The sequence below is a fragment of the Anolis sagrei genome, chromosome 2 (genome assembly GCF_037176765.1).
Source record: "Anolis sagrei isolate rAnoSag1 chromosome 2, rAnoSag1.mat, whole genome shotgun sequence".
In the NCBI taxonomy this organism is placed as follows: Eukaryota; Metazoa; Chordata; class Lepidosauria; order Squamata; family Dactyloidae; genus Anolis; species Anolis sagrei.
In genome coordinates this window covers 26467164-26480075 of record NC_090022.1, presented here as the reverse complement: position 1 = coordinate 26480075, position 12912 = coordinate 26467164, and the positions used below count along the sequence as shown (strand labels likewise).

The window sequence follows — 12912 nt, the reverse complement described above, 5'->3', positions numbered from 1 at the left end:
GAAATGCAAACTTTGGAAACGTACATCTGGTTTCTTCAAACCCACTCCTTGTGTTAAGGCTGCCCTCTCCCCGATACGTACTTCCCTAGGACTAAGTCCTGCTGATGTCAAAGGGGAGTTACCTCCAAATCAATGCACGTAAGACCGATTAAGTGACATAATATACACTTGTAGTATTCTCTGGCAAAATCCCCAGTAGAAGAGTTTTTGAAACAAGGTCTTTCACACTACAATGTTCAGTGTGGAGATTTGTGGGAGATGTAGTCCAAAAGATAACTCCTCTTGCTGGGAACGCAGAGATAACACAGATTGTTCTGCCAAGTTGACTTTTTATGTCCTCTCAAGTGATTTGGTTTGCCCATGCCTGGTATACACCCATTGCTTGGGAGAAGAGTCTGCCATATCTGCCAAGTTCATTAGCTTTCTGATTCAAATCTCAGGCTTTTGCTGTAATGCTATACCAACTAAAAATTAAGACCGCAATACCAGCATGATAGCAATAGCAAAATTCTATAAACACAATACCCCAAATTACTAAAGTTTTTTTTAAAAAAAGACTAATCAATATCTACAACCTTTTAAAGCTTCGTTATCAAGGCTCTGAAACTGTATTTCAGTCACATTTACAGAAGGAAAGAAAACATGGCCATGTTGAGCATTTCTTATCTCAAATGTTTGGGACTGGAAATGCATTGGGATTTCAGATTTTAGAATACTGGTATTTGCATACAGATACATAATGAAATATTGTGGACATGTGAAGTCTAAACATGACAATCATTTACATTATATATATATATCTTATACACATAGCCTTAAAATTGTATTTTTTACAATATTTTAAATAATTCTATGCATGAAACCAAGTTTGTATACATTGAACCATCAGAAAGCAAAAGTGTCACCATCTCAGCCTCCTGTGCTGATGATCTTGGAGTGTGGGCTGAAGATTCCTCACCCAAAATATTTGGGACCAGAAGTTTTTAGGGATTTATTTGGAATTTGGAATGACTGTAATTTTTTTGGAATTTGGAATGACAGAGAGGGGAGTGGGGGAGTGTCTTGAAGAAGGGACGCAAATCTACATACAACATCCGTCTATGTTTCAAATAAACTTTATGCATAGGGCCTGAAGGCAATTCTATACAGTATTTTTAATATTTCCATAGAAAGTGTACATAGAACCATCTCAGCCATCTGTGTGGACAATTTTGGAGTGTTTTGGACTTTAGCATTCCAGACAAGGGAAGCTGCGGTGGCACAATGGGCTAAACCCGTGTGCTGTTGAACTGCTGACCTGAACATTGGCTGAACTGCTGACCTGAAGGTCAGCAGTTCAAATCTGCAAGATGGAGTGAGCTCCTGTCTGTAAGCCCCAACTCCTGCCAACCTAGCACTTCGAAAATATACAAATGTGAGTAGATAAATAAGTACCGCTTTGGCGGGAAAAGGCAAAGAGATGCTCCAAGCAATCTTGTCTGCCACACAGCCAGGAGGTGACAACGCAGCTTTCTCAGCTTGAAAAATGGAGACAGCACCTCCCCAGAGCCAGAGCTAGTTTCCAAGAGACCTCACAACCTCTGAGGATGCCTGTCATAGATGTGGGCAAAACTTCAGGAGAGAATGCTTCTGGAACATAGCCACACACCCTGGAAAACTCACAGCAACCTATTACAATATTGTTGGGGACTCAATAGTGTGTGACTTGTCTAAATCATGGCCAAGCAGGGGGCTGAAACCTGGTTTCCAGAGTTGTGGTCCAATGCTCAAACTACCAAAATCTCATGTATAAGTTAGTCTGCTTAAAAGCTCATATTGAGTTGCATCATGGCTTAATTGTACTCACTTAAGTTGCATGTATCAGTACAGAAACCTTCATTACAACTATAAACAGAGAGGTAAAGTGATGGTAAGAACATCTTTCTATAACAATAATCTTTCCCCCTTTCCCATCCTCAGTAATTGGTAACATCTTAAATCTTTCAGAAAGTAAGACCTGTCAAGGTATATATACTAATAAGTTTTCCTTGGGAACAGGGAACAGAAGTGCCTTATCAAGAACTTGAAACTAGGAGAATGACATAATGCTTACCAGTGCAGATTTGGGGAGTATCTGCATTCAAGGCTGTGTCAATGCTGTACAAGCATTTCAGTTGCCTATTTCTGCATCATTTCCCCAACTATTTGGCACCAATAAAGCTGTAACATGCATTTGCAGTGCATTATTTCTGTGCATCCTTTAAATGTAAATTGAGCAAGATTCGATTACAGTTCGCCCTCCAAATTGCGGGTTTGACTTTTGCTGATTTGATTATTCACAGATTTGATTAATATGGTCCACCCAAGAATCTATAGCTCCTCTAGTGTGACTTCACCAGATGTTGGCCAACTTCCACCAGAAGTTGGGATGGAGGGCCTAGAGCAGTGGTTCTCAACCTGTGGGTTCCCAGGTGTTTTGGCCTACAACTCCCAGAAATCCCAGCCTGTTTACCAGCTGTTATGATTCTGGGAGTTGGAAGGCCAAAACATCTGGGGACCCACAGGTTGAGAACCACTGGCCTAGACATTCTTAAAGAGAACACCTCTCTAGTAATCTCTAGATCCGTCATTTCAACACTGTGGTCAACGTCAGGCTGCAGTTGAACATACAGTTGCACTAGATGACTGTATCACTGGAGACATTATCTCTCAGGTTAAAAAAAAATTATTTACTGTATTGTTGAAGACTTTCATGGCCGGAATCACAGGGTTGCTGTCCATTTTTTCGGGCTGTATGGCCATGTTCAAGAAGCATTCTCTTCTGACCTATTGCCTGCATTTATGGACCTCACAATCTCTGAGGATGACTGACATAGAAGCAGGCAAAACGTCATGAGAGAATGCTTCTGGAACATGGCCATACAACCCAAACTATTTACTGCTTTTCCACTTTTGCAAGGGCCCTGTATTATTGCCAGCAGACAAAGAGAGCTGACTGTAGATCAAGCCCTTCAAGTTGGTATACCAACTCCTCTGGAGACATTCAGACCATCTTGGGCATGGAAGACATGCACTCAGGTATCCCACTGCCTCCATGCGCTTCCTTACTTTTGTTCATGCATTCCATTTATAATAGTTTAGCCCTTGCCTTGCATCAGGGACAGCTCTTACTTGGATTGGGCTCTCGCTGTATAACTAGTGAATCTCTTCCGTGCTGGGAGGCAGTCCCTCTCTTCTTATTTATTTCAATTATCAGGCAGGGCTGGGTGCGTCAACTTATCACTGGAGGAGATGGAAAGTAATGCCAGGGGCAGCAATATCCTTGGAAATACGTGCCAGGCAGCTGCTACGATTACCCACAGTGCTCCATACCTACTGCTGGGTGGGGTGGGCAGATATAGTGGCAACTTTCTAGGTGGCATTGAAAAAACGGGACCAAAGATGTTGTTTAAGTATATCATTATTGGATCAACAGGGCCTCCCAGTGGCGCAGCAGGTTAAACTGCTGAGCTGCTGAATTTGCTGACTGAAAGGTTGGCGGTTCGAATCCAGGGAGCAGGGTAAGCTCCCACTGCTAGCCTCAGCTTCTGCCAACCTGGCATGCAAATGTGAGTAGATTAATATGTGCTGCTTGACCTTGGAGGTGTCTACGGACAACGCCGGCTGTTTGGATTAGAAATGGAGATGAGCACCACCCCCCAGAGTTGGACAAGATTAGACTTAATGTCAAGGGGAAACCTTCACCTTTATTATTGGATCAGCTTTTAGGAAGGCTAACTTCCAACTGGTGTGCCCATGGGGTGTTATGGGGAAAGTTTCTGTCACTTTCTCAGGTCTCTCTGCCACAACTCTGAAGGGGAGATTTCCCCACAAATGGGTGGCCTTCCCAGCTGGGGATCACTGCACTTATTTTCTATCCCACTCCAGGGCCACAGAACCTTTTCCATAGTTTTATACACAGATCTGTCACTGTGAAGAAGCTTCTGGTCCCTTGATCTAAAGAGTGAAAGAAGGGGAAGAGGGACAGGCCCCAAAATAAGTGATGAATTACTTATTTTGGGTGTTTGTCTTGGGGTCACAACGCTTGATTCTCTTCAGTCAAACAACTAAATGTTCCAAGGCAGAGTACAGAATCCTGGAGGCAATCCACAACCGACACTGGCCATTGTCTTCAAACCTGCTTGCCAACATCCTGGCCGACTCTTGGGCAGGTAAATCCTGGGTCGCATCAGGGGAGGATATTCTTCTCTAGCCAAAGGCCAGGCAGTTCCTTCTGCTTCAAAAGTTGGGCAGGAAAAAGGCAGGAGGCTGGGTAGGAAAAAGGCAACACAGGGCCAGCAGAATCCAGGCACAGGGAAGAATGCTGAGAGGGGACTACAAGCCCTCTGGCAGAGTCAGGTCCTCAAACATCAGGTACTGCTTCAACAGCGGTGGGAGGTCGAAGTCCTTGATGGCTTGGAGCCTGCTGTGACCCAGAGCACTTCGGATGGAGAGGCGGCTGAGGTGCTTCAGGGAGCGCGGCTGCCGGCGGCAAGCCTCCATCCAGGAGATGAGGGCTGGCTGGGAGACGAGACGCTTGGGAGGGGCTCCGGTTCTCTGCACAAGGAAGAAATAAACAGTGCTCACTTTGGATAGTGGGAGTACACTGCAGACTTGGGGCTTTTCTAGACAAGATGTCCCATTCATCTGATGTGGCGATTGATTCCAGCAAGGGTAGAAAGTCTCCAATCCTTGTGCCAGATTTATTCAAGGCTTTGGGCTACAATTCCCTGATTCCATTGGCCAGGTTGGCTATGGGATTCTGGGAGTTGTAGTCGTCAGAAATATTAAAAATTAACTAGGTATTTTAAATTACAAATCTGTAAGTCAAGCACTGGCTTCAGATCCTATGCATTCCTAAACACCTCTTTGTTTGACCACCGTTAGCCACAATAGTGACAGAATGTGATGTCATGGCACTTCTCATTGCTGCTTTGGTCAATATGCAGTACAGAAAAGAGGTGACAGGCAGGGGCTGCCCGTGGGAGGTTGGAGGAGGTTGACCTCTATGACTCAGATACCTTGTTTCTGTAGGAGATGCAGGCACCAGCCTCCACCAGCAACCGGATACAATCGGTTTGTCCGCTGCAGGCTGCCAGGTACATTGGGGTCACTCCCCAATTGTCCTGCAGGTTTACATCTGCGCCATGCTGGGGAGAAAAACAATTAAGTTGCACTTCAAAATTACAGGGAGAGGCTGGTAATACTTGTATTCTATTATATAGATTATATTACATTATAGTATGATATATACAGGTCTCCTAAATGCCCCCTGGTGGTTAAACCACTGAGCTGCTGAATTTGGACTGAAAGGTTGGTGGTTCAAATCTGGGGTGCAAGTTGAGCTCCCGCTGTTATCCCCAGCTTCTGCCAACCTAGCAGTTCAAAAACATGCAAATGTGAGTAGATCAATAGGTACCGCTTCTGCGGGAAGGTAATGGCACTCCCTTCAGTCATGCTGGCCACATGACCTTGGAGATGTCTACGGACAACACTAACTCTTCGGTTTAGAAATGGAGATGAGCACCACCCCTCAGTCAGACACGACTAGGCTTAATTTCAGGGGAAACTTTTCCCTTTACTTACAGGTCTCCCAAACCTGGCTGTTTGAAGTCAGTTAGTCCGAGCCAAGCCCAGAAGTCAATCCTGGGTGTCTTCCAGTCCGGATATGAAGTGATGTGTACCTGTCTCCATTCTTACCACCCTGAGACAAGCAGGAGCTATGTCTATATCAGTGTTTCTCAACCTGGGGGTCGGGACCCCTGGAGGGGTCACGAAGGGGTGTCAAAGGGGTCACCAAAGACCATCAGAAAACACAGTATATTCTGTTGCTCATGGGGGTTCTGTTTGACCAAATTGTATCATTGGTGGGGTTCAGAATGCTCTTTGATTGCAGGCGAACTATAAATCCCAGCAAGTACAACTCCCAAATGTCAAGGTCTATTTTCCCCAAACTCCACCAGTGTTCGGATTTGGGCATATTGAGAATTCGTGTCAAGTTTGGTCCAGGTCCATCCTAGCTTGAGTCTCTGGATGTAGGTGGACTACAACTCCAAAACTCAAGGTCAATGCCCACCAAACTCTTCCAGTATTTTCTGTTGGTCATGGGAGTTAAATGAACTATAAATCCCAGCTACTACAACTCCCAAATGACAAAATCAATCCCCCCTGCCCAACCCCACCAGTATTCAAATGTGGGTGTATCGGGTATTGGTGCCAAATTTGGTCCATCCTGCATATACATCCTGCATATCAGATATTTACATTATGATTCACAACAATAACAAAATGACAGTTGTGAAGTCGCAACAACATGAGGAACTACATTAAGGGGTCGCAGCATTAGGAAGGTCGAGAACCACTGGTCTATATGGAGGACAGATTAGCACTTGGAAAATGGCTTGGAGAAGAGGTTAAAAGGTTGCCACCAATCCTTAAATTCACAAGTACTGTAGTAATGGAATTTGTCCTCCGACTTCTCCAGCTGCCAAAGTAACTTCTCATTGTGAAGCTGCAGCCTCAAGAATACAGCAAAAGCATGCAAAATAAGGAATAAATACCCTGAGCTTTGGAAAGTTCCTTTTTTGGACTACAATTCCCCAAATTCTCTGGCTGCTGGGGAGCTGAAGGCCACAAGAAGAACCTTCCCAGATTCCACTGTCAACACAAAGAGGAGCTTCACAACAGTCCTACCTGGATCAGCAGCAAGGTGCAGTCCGGGAAGAGCCCAACAGCCGCATGGAGTGGAGTCCCCCCGTGTTTACAGCATGTGTTGACATTGGCACTGTGCTTCAGCAGCAGCTCCACTGTGTGCCTCTGTCCCTTGTAGGCAGCCCAGTAGAGTGGGGTCTTGCCATAATAATCCTTCCGGTCTACCAGCTCTTTATCTAGAAAGAGAAGCATAATGAACACCTTGCAACTCTGTGGAAACATGTCCTTTGTTTCACATTAGATTTACTACAAGCCTGCTAAGTCATTGATTTTATCTTTTTGAACAAAATGGTCAGTGTCCTCTGATTGTAGGTGAACTATAAAGCCCAGCAACTACAACTCCCAAATGTCAAGATCTATTTTCCCCAAACTCCACCAGTATTCACATCTGGGCATATTGAGTATTTGTGCCAAGTTTGAGTCCACAGTGCTCTCTGGAGGTAGGTGAACTACAAGTCCAAAATTCAAGGTCAATTACCACCAAACGCTTCCAGTATTTTCTGTTGGTCATGGGAGTTCTGTGTACCAAGTTTGGTTCAATTCCATTGTTGGTGGAGTTCAGAATGCTCCTTGATTGTAGGTGAACTAAAAATCCCAACAACTTCAACTCCCAAATGACAAAATCAATCTCCCTGTCAACCCCACCAATATTCAAATTTGAGCGTATCAGGTATTTGTGCCAAATTTGGTCTAGTGAATGAAAATATATCCTGCATATCAGATATTTACATTATGATTCATAACAGTAGCAAAATTACAGTTATGAAGTAGCAATGAAAATAATGTTATGGTTGGGGGTCACCACAACATGTATTAAGGGGTCGTGGTAATAGGAAGGTTGAGAAACACTGCTCTAGATGTAAATGAGTCTGACACCCATGATTTAAAGGGTAAATAGCTGCTGTTGCAGATTTGTAGAAAAGGTAATTCACAGTGGAGACAGAGAGAAAATAGACAATCCAGGTCTTCTGAAGGGTGCGGGGATTACAATATGCCCACCGGAGACTCAGAAAATCCGTCATTTGATTCTCAGTCAGGATTCTCAAGGTGAGATGCAAAACTCTAAAAGGCTGAACATGCAATCTCAAACACATAAAAGGCTCTGCTCAGCCTATGCTCTTTGCCAGGCGTCTTTGGCCACGCACCAGAGGTTACCAGGAGTTGCTTCAGCTTCTCCACGTTGCCGCGGCTGGCCTCGTAGTGCAGCTCCGTCCACCGGTAGTTGTAGCTGGGTGCCGCTTGGTACCGCTTGGCAGGGTGGCGTGAGGCCTCCGGTGGGGCCCTGTTGCCGTAGGGGGCTCTGGAGAGGGAGCTGATGTAGAAGCCCATCTTGCCGCTGGAGCAGACCCCCTCCGTCCACATGGAGGGGCCTCAGCGGAGCGGGGCAGCATCAACTTCGGAGCTGATCAAGAAAAAGAGAGGAACAGAATCATAGAGTTGGAAGAGACCCCAAGAGCCATCCAGTCCTACCACCTTCTGCCATGTACAATCAAAACACCCCTGACAGATGGCCATCCATCCTGTGTTTAAAGAAAATGTTTTGATAAAGGCCTCCAAAGAAGGAGCTCAGTTGGGTTGAAGGCCAAAACATCTGGGGACCCACAGATTGAGAACCACTGCATTAGCAGCAGCAGTAGCTCAAAGTGATCAAAAGAACAAAAACACACAGACCAATGTTATCTGTTCCATTGGAGGCTTGTCTTTGTAGTAAAATAATATGGTTGCACTATTTACAAGAACTAAGTTTCCATAACACAAATAACCAAATACATAGTAGCTTTACAAGCTGCAGCATTCACACTGCAGCTTTCTCACACAAGGCTTCTCTCACACAGAGGTTTACCTCACACTCCTCAGGACGACACTAACTTTGACCCACTAACTGTAACAGGCTTCAGCCTACTAACTCTTTCAGTGCTTGTCTCACATTTTGCAATCAAAAATACCCAGTTAATTTTTAATATTTCCAACAGTATGGCCATGTTACAGAAGCATTCTGTCCTGATGTTTCATCCACATCTATAGCAGGCACCCTCAATGGTTGTGAGATCTGTTGGAAACTAGTAAAATAAGGTTAATATATCGGTGGAATGTCAAGGGTGGGAGAAAGAACTCTTGTCTGCTTGAGACAAGTGTGACTGTTGCAACATCTCCCAACAAAAGATTTCCCCCAGGCAGGAAGCAGCCAGGCTTTGAAGCAGCAAGGCTATTCAATGCTAATCAAGCTGGCCAATTACAACATAGGCCACCTACAAGTCATCATCTGCTTGCCCATAGAAAACCAAACTTATATTTAGGAAACTAGAGCTGATTTTTTTTTTTGTCGTGTCAGAAGCGACTTGAGAAACTGCAAGTCGCTTCTGATGTGAGAGAACTGGCCGTCTGCAAGGACGTTGCCCAGGGGACGCCCGGATGATTTGATGTTTTTAGAGCTGATGCAATATACCCAATGCAATGTTCTAAATCAGTGCCCCAAATAACCACAGGAACAGGCCTAAAAATCAAGACACCACGGGGAAAAGGAGTTTTTTTGTTGTGCTATTTTCAGATATTCTTGTTAAGCAACAAACTTTGTTCTGGACATGAATATCAAGGTCACAGTCCATTTATTCTTCATTTTATTTATATAATGCACAGTACAGTTGATCTGCAAGACCAGAATCTACAGTTCCATTTATCCATGTCTGACAAAATAGGCATTTCTTAGGTTCTCCAGTCAACAGCTATAGTATTCTTGGGCCAAAAATCCTTCTTTTCAATAGGAGTTGAACTATATATCCTGCCTTCCTTTCAATTTGGGACCCAAAGTGAAGACTTTGAAATTTTTGGTGAATCCTTTTCATGGTGCAAATTCAGACCCTCTGCTAACCTTCAGCTCATATTAAATATTTAATTGTCATTAAAAGGTAAAGGTTTCCTCTTGACATTAAGTCCAGGCATGTTCACTTCTAGGAGGTGGTGCTCATCTCCATTTCTAAAACGAAGAGCCGGTGCTGTCCATAGACACCTCCAAGGTCATGTGGCCAGCATGGCTGCATGGAGCGTCTTTACTTTCCCACCGGAGCGGTACCTATTGATCTACTCACATTTGCATGTTTTTGAATAATAATAATAATAATAATAATAATAATAACACTTTATTTGTACCCCGCTACCATCTCCCCAAGGGACTCGGTGAGGCTTACATGAGGCCGAGCCCAAACACAACAATACGAGCAATAATCACAACAATACAAGCAATTAAAGTAAGAATATGAACAATAAACATATAACATTATCAATAAGACAACATACAATTAAAACTGTGGGAAGGTCAAATGTAAAAATTAAAATTGGAAATAGTGCTGAAACATGGACGAAAAGATGATAGTGGTAGTTTGCAGAAGCTGGGCCTAACAGCTGGAGCTCACCCCGCTCCCCGGATTCGAATCACCAACCTTTTGGTCAGCAATTTCAGCAGCTCAGTGGTTAAACCTGCTGCCCCACCAGAGGGCCCTAATTGTCATTAGGAACCTGGAAAGCTGTCCTTATATCTGGATCTAGTCATTGGTCCATCTAGCATTGCCGGTTACTACCTGGCAGCTATTCTCCAGTTTGGCTATTAAGCTAAGAGTCCAGAATTAATGCAGTTGGACAGAACATTAATAATATTTTTTATTATTATTTTATTTCTTACCCGCCTCTCCTCATGGCTCAAGGTGAGTTACAACATAGTTAAAACACATAATCATTATAAACATTCTATAAAATACACATATTAAAATAGGAATTGGCAAACTTTGTCCCTCCAGGTGTTTTGGACTTCAACTTCCTATCGGTTGTTAGGAATTGTGGGAGTTGAAGTCCAAAACACCTGGAGGGCCAAAGTTTTCCCATGTTCGATCTACACTGTTAATGCAGTCAGACACCATCTGAACTGCCATGGATCAATTCTAGGGGATCATTGGGCTTGTAGTTTTTATAAGATCTTTAACTTTTTCTGCCAAAGAGTAGGAATTGTGAGAGTTGAAGTCCAAAACACCTGGAGGCCCAAGTTGGCCCATACCTGATGTAGATGCACCCCAAACTACAACTCCCAGGATCTCATAGCATTTAGCCATGGCAGTTATAGCGGTATCAGAGTGCATTGAGTCTACAGTATAGAGATGCACCCAAAACTAAAGTAGGAACTGTGGGAGTTGAAGTTCAACACAACTGGAGGGCCCAAGTTTGACCATACCTGGTGTAGGTGCACCCCAAACGACAACTCCCAGGATCCCATAGCATTTAGCCATGGCAGTTATAGTGGTATCAGAGTGCATTAAGTCTACAATGAAGTGATGCACTCAAAACTAGAGTAGGAATTGTGGGAGTTGAAGTCCAACACACTTGGAGGGCCCAAGTTGGCCCATGCCTGATGTAGATGCACCCCAAACGACAACTCCCAGGATCCCATAGCATTTAGCCATGGCAGTTATAGAGGTATCAGAGTGCATTAGGTCTACAGTGAAGCGATGCACTCAAAACTAGAGTAGGAATTGTGGGAGTTGAAGTCCAACACACCTGGAGGGCCCAAGTTGGCTCATGCCTGATGTAGATGCACCCCAAAATACAACTCCCCAGGATCCCATAGCATTTAGCCATGGCAGTTATAGCGGTATCAGAGCACATCAAGTCTACAGTGTAGAGATGCACCCAAAATTACAACTCCCACCATTCCACCATACTGAGACATAGCAAATCAGGTGGTATCAAACTTCAATGTAAATGCATCCAAGCAAAGAGGCAGCCCTGTTATTTATTGATGGAGAACAACCACCGGGGATCTTTCAGGCCTAGTGATCACTGGGTCCAATCATGCACTGGATCCTATCACGCAAAGAAAATGACATACTCAGCCCTAATGGAGAGGTGAAATCTCCCATCACTGCTGTTGTCTAGAGGTGCAACCGCGGATGGCGGGGGAGTGGTCCCAAATCGCGGATGCCGGGACCCCCTCTTTCTCTTTCTTTCTTTCCTCCCACCCCCACTCGTGGTTTTTAAGGGTGGGGGAGAGCCTTTTCCCCAACCTTCCGAAAGCTCACCTCTTTCTGGAGCTCCTCCAAGCGGCCTCTCCTCCAACCCTTCGCCCTGCTGCATCCAGAGGAAGAGGAGGAGGAGGAGGAGGCAGGCAGATAGGGCAGCTGGGAGTTGTAGTCCGCCTCTTCCCAAGAGGAGTGGCCAGGGTTGCCGAAGGAAGCCCAGCCCTCCTCTATCTTTCTCTCTCCTCCCAGCTGATGCTTGCAAGAGAGAGCAGAGCTGCATTGCAAGATCTGTAGATCAATACAGAATGGAAGCTGGAAAGTGTTTTGGAAGGATGAACCCACAATTGGAAAAGAACACTGGGAGATTCCTCTAGTATAGGGATGGATAGGGATAGATAAACGGTTTGCTCTGTGTAAAGTGCTTGGTAGGTATCTCAGAGATCTCACATCCCTTGTTGGTGAGCCTATACCAATATTTTTCCACCTTCCTAATGCCCTGACCCCTTAATACAGTTCCTCATGTTGTGGTGTCCCCCAACCATCACATTATTTTCATTGCTACTTCATAACTCTAATTTTGCTACTGTTATGAATCATAATGTAAATATCTGATATGCAGGATGCATTTTCATTCACTGGACCAAATTTGGCACAAATACCACATATGTCGAAATGTGAACATTTGGGGGAAATAGACCTTGTCATTTGAGAGTTGTAGTTGCTGGGATTTATAGTTCACCTACAAACAGAGAGCATTCTGAACTCCACCAACGATGGAATTGAGCCAAACTTGGCACCCAGAACTTCCATAGCCAACAGAAAATAATGGAAGGGTCTGGTGAGCATTGATATTGAGTTTTAGAGTTGTAGTTCACCTCCATCCAGAGAGCACTGTGGATTCAAACAATGATAGATCCAGACCAAACTTGTCACGAATATTCAATATGCTCAAATTTGAACACTAGTGGACTTTGGGGGAAACAGACTTTGACATTTGGGAGTTTTAGTTGCTGGGATTTATAGTTCACCTACAATCAAAGAGCATTCTGAACTCCACCAACGATGGAATTGAACCAAACTTGGCACACAGAACTCCCATGACCAACAGAAAAGACTGGAAGGGTTTGGTGGGCATTGACCTTGAGTTTTGGAGTTGTTGTTCTACCTCCAGAGAGCACTG

The 12912-nt window shown here is 44.4% G+C and overlaps 1 protein-coding gene across 1 annotated transcript; it reads right to left on the bottom strand.

The window, feature by feature from the left end:
* Positions 1 to 572: 572 nt before the first annotated feature.
* On the bottom strand, positions 573 to 11899 carry LOC132769485 (ankyrin repeat and SOCS box protein 7-like). The gene is made up of 5 exons (XM_060766549.2): positions 11793 to 11899; positions 7875 to 8131; positions 6712 to 6905; positions 5040 to 5168; positions 573 to 4575 (listed from the first exon to the last, which is right to left on the bottom strand). The coding sequence occupies exons 2-5, from the start codon at positions 8089 to 8091 to the stop codon at positions 4354 to 4356; spliced, it is 762 nt and encodes a 253-aa protein (XP_060622532.1). The 5' UTR covers positions 8092 to 8131; positions 11793 to 11899; the 3' UTR covers positions 573 to 4353.
* Positions 11900 to 12912: the final 1013 nt, after the last annotated feature.

Bases quoted from the DNA above. Each gene is read 5' to 3' on its own strand.
- LOC132769485 (XM_060766549.2), bottom strand. From the start codon at position 8,091: ATGTGGACGGAGGGGGTCTGCTCCAGCGGCAAGATGGGCTTCTACATC. The intron at 5,169-6,711 runs GTAGGACTGTTG...TTTTCTCCCCAG, and splicing joins GCACCTTGCTGCTGATCCAG to CATGGCGCAGATGTAAACCT. The intron at 4,576-5,039 runs GTATCTGAGTCA...TTCCTTGTGCAG, and splicing joins GCATCTCCTACAGAAACAAG to AGAACCGGAGCCCCTCCCAA.